Here is a 3,293-nt window from a genome sequence, read left to right as displayed (position 1 = left end):
CTCAGCTGGAATTCCATCCCGTGCCCATCCCCAGCTGGAATTCCATCCCCTGCCCATCCCCAGCTGGAATTCCATCCCGTGCCCATCCCCAGCTGGAATTCCATCCTGTGCCCATCCACAGCTGGAATTCCATCCCATGCCCATCCACAGCTGGAATTCCATCCCGTGCTCATCCCTGCTCCTCGCCGCTGGAATTCCATCCTGTGTCCATCCACAGCTGGAATTCCATCCCGTGCCCATCCCTGTTCCTCACCGCTGGAATTCCATCCCGTGCCCATCCACAGCTGGAATTCCCACCTGTGTCCATCCCTGCTCCTCGCCACTGGAATTCCATCCCGTGCTCATCCCCAACTGGAATTCCATCCCGTGCCCATCCACAGCTGGAATTCCATCCCCTGCCCATCCCCAGCTGGAATTCTTGACCCAACGCCCTCCTCGCCGCCAAGGAAAAGCTCCATCGCTCCACGGAATCCCTCGGCTGCTGCTCCCGCTCTTCTCCCCTCTCCTCACCCATGGACAGCCGGGCCTGGCCGCCTCCCCCGAGGGGCAGGAACCCCCCCGGAAAATAAAACAAAACCCCAAAATTAAAAAGAGGGAGCGCTGCGGAATCCTCTCTGCCAATCCCCCCCCCCCAAAAAAAAAGGTCCGTGGGCAGCCGGGCACTGCTGTAAATAGAATTCCTAGAGGAACAAAATAGCTCTTCTCTGACCTTCCCCTTGTGGTCGCACTTTGTACATTTAGTTGGAAAATTTGGTCACGTGCTGTATGTTTATAGAAAGTTGACTTTTTTTTTTTATATGTATATCTATATATACTAAAAAAAAAAAAACAACAAAAAACACCCCACAGTGAGTGCCGTGCTAGTAAATAAACTTTAAAAAAAAAGAAAAAAAAAAAAAAGAAAAATGAAGAAAAAATATAAAAAATAAATGAAGAAGATGAAGGAAAAAAAAAAAGGGGGATGGGAGGGGGGATGAACTGTAGAAATTTGCCTATTGTGTGTTTTCAAAAGACATTCCAGAATCTTCGGGGTGGGATGGGGTTGATTTGGGGCTTTTTTTTTGTTTTGTTTTGTTTTGATTTGTTTCTTCCTTTTGTTCATGTATGAAAGTCAGAAGTAACTTTTGGTTTTGTTCTGTTGGTTCAGTTTTGTTTCATGGATTGCCAAGCTCAGCTCTGCTGACGAGAGACAAACTCGAGGGGTGGGGTGGGGTGGGACGGGGGGGACGCGGCAGGGGGAGAGCCTGGAGCTGGGACAGGACGGAGCGTGGACAGTGGGAACCTGGCTGTGGCCACCAACGGCCACCAATGGCCACCAACAAGCACCAAGCCTGGAGAGCCGGACAGCAGGAACCTGGCTGTGGCCACCAACGGCCACCAATGGCCACCAATGTCCACCAATGTTCACCAATGGGCACTGAGCCTCCTGGAGAGCAGGAACCTGGCTGTGGCCACCAATGGCCACCAACGGCCACCAACAAGCACCGAGCCTGGAGAGCCGGACAGCAGGAACCTGGCTGTGGCCACCAACGGCCACCAATGGCCACCAGCGGGAATTGAGACTGAGAGACGGACAGCAGGAACCTGGCTGTGGCCACCAACGGCCACCAATGGCCACCAATGTCCACCAATGGGCACTGAGTCTCCTGGACAGCAGGAACCTGGCTGTGGCCACCAAGCCTGGAGAGCCGGACAGTGAGAACCTGGCTGTGGCCACCAACGGCCACCAACGGCCACCAACGAGCATGGAGACTGGAGAGACAGCGAGAACCTGGCTGTGGCCACCTGTGGCCAGCCGAGAGTGGTCGAGCGGATCCTCAGCTGCTGCTGACTTTGAGGGACCAAAAATCGCCCAACGCCTCGTCCAGAGCAACAGTGACCAAGGGACATGGCCAGAGATGGACACAGGAGAGGTGGACACAGCAGAGGTGGACACAGATGGACACAGCAGAGGTGGACACAGCCAGAGATGGACACAGATGGACACAGCCAGAGATGGACACAGATGGACACAGCCAGAGGTGGACACAGCAGAGGTGGACACATCAGACATGGACATGTCAGAGGTGGACACAGCAGAGATGGACACAGCCAGAGGTGGACACAGCCAGAAGTGGACACAGAGGTGGACACAACAGAGGTGGACACAGCCAGAGGTGGACACATCAGACATGGACATGTCAGAGGTGGACACAGCAGAGATGGACACAGCCAGAGGTGGACACAGCTGGAAGTGGACACAGAGGTGGACACAGCAGAGGTGGACACAGCCAGAGGTGGACACAGCCAGAAGTGGACACATCAGACATGGACATGTCAGAGGTGGACACAGCCAGAGATGGACACAGATGGACACAGCAGAGGTGGACACAGCCAGAGATGGACACAGATGGACACACCCACAGCTGGCCACATCCAGGGACGCTCCCCCAGCTCCACCGCTCTCCCAGGCCTGCCGCTGACCCCTGCCACCCCCGGGGGGACATTCACGACCTCGAGGGGCTTCCTTTGTCCCCCGCAGCCCCGTCCCACCCCAGCAGGGCCATCCTCGGCCTCGCTGCCGCAGCAGATCGGCCCCTTTGTGTATTTAACGCTTCTAACCCGCCCTCCCCGGCACCCCGCGGGTCCCCAATAGCTCCGTAGGGCATTCCCCGTCCCCCGATTCCTGCGGGATTGTCGCTTCTGTGTTTGCCTCATCGCCATCTGCTCCGGGCCGCGGGCGCGTGTGCGAGCGCCGGGTGTGTAAATACGGAACCGCGCCATAATTTATTCAGCTATATGGAGTAGATTTAGTAGGAAAGAGAAACTGGTTTTGCTTTAACTACCTGCTGCCTGTAGGTGTCTTTCTGTAACTCAGGCATAACTGTTATACATTAAAAGGAAAAAAAAGGAGAAAAAAAAAAAAAAGGAAAAAAAAAAAAAAAATTGATTCCAAGTGTCTTCGTACCGGGAGTCGGGGGGGAGAGGAGCCTTGGGGATATCCAAGACAAGCAGGCAAATTCCAGCTGTTTTACCTCAGAAAAAATGGGCAAAAAACACAGCACAAGGTGTAAAAGCCGGGCAGATAAATCAAAGTTTTAATTTTGCCGCGGCTCTGCGCGGGACGGGGACGATCTGAGGGACAACCGAGCCTTTATCCATTGATTCGGAGCAGCCCTGGGCGCGTTAAGAGAAAAATTATTCCCAAAGTGTGTGTCCAGAGGAATAAAGGTTGGGAACAAAGGGCTGGAGAGGTTTTGGCTCCCTGGAACGGGAGCTGAGCTCCAGCCAAGCCGCGCTGGGGTGATCAGAAC

At 54.4% G+C, this 3,293-nt stretch overlaps 1 protein-coding gene across 1 annotated transcript; it reads left to right on the top strand.

Annotated features, from left to right (window-relative positions):
- The first annotated feature begins 1,251 nt into the window (after positions 1–1,251).
- On the top strand, positions 1,252–2,635 carry LOC131587520 (uncharacterized). Its single transcript, XM_058855457.1, has 3 exons — positions 1,252–1,953; positions 2,006–2,125; positions 2,451–2,635. Exons 1-3 carry the CDS (start codon positions 1,458–1,460, stop codon positions 2,633–2,635), a joined length of 801 nt encoding a protein of 266 aa, XP_058711440.1. The 5' UTR covers positions 1,252–1,457.
- Positions 2,636–3,293: the final 658 nt, after the last annotated feature.

The sequence above is a fragment of the Poecile atricapillus genome, chromosome 22 (assembly GCF_030490865.1).
Source record: "Poecile atricapillus isolate bPoeAtr1 chromosome 22, bPoeAtr1.hap1, whole genome shotgun sequence".
In the NCBI taxonomy this organism is placed as follows: Eukaryota; Metazoa; Chordata; class Aves; order Passeriformes; family Paridae; genus Poecile; species Poecile atricapillus.
The sequence above is the reverse complement of the archived record's forward strand: the minus strand, read 5'-3'. Positions and strand labels throughout refer to the sequence as shown.

Coding starts and splice junctions, on each gene's coding strand:
- LOC131587520 (XM_058855457.1), top strand. CDS start 1,458: ATGGCCACCAACGGCCACCAACAAGCACCGAGCCTGGAGAGCCGGACA. Junction 1,954..2,005: donor CACAGATGGACACAGCAGAG/GTGGACACAGCC, acceptor AGATGGACACAG/ATGGACACAGCCAGAGGTGG. Junction 2,126..2,450: donor AGCCAGAAGTGGACACAGAG/GTGGACACAACA, acceptor CCGCTCTCCCAG/GCCTGCCGCTGACCCCTGCC.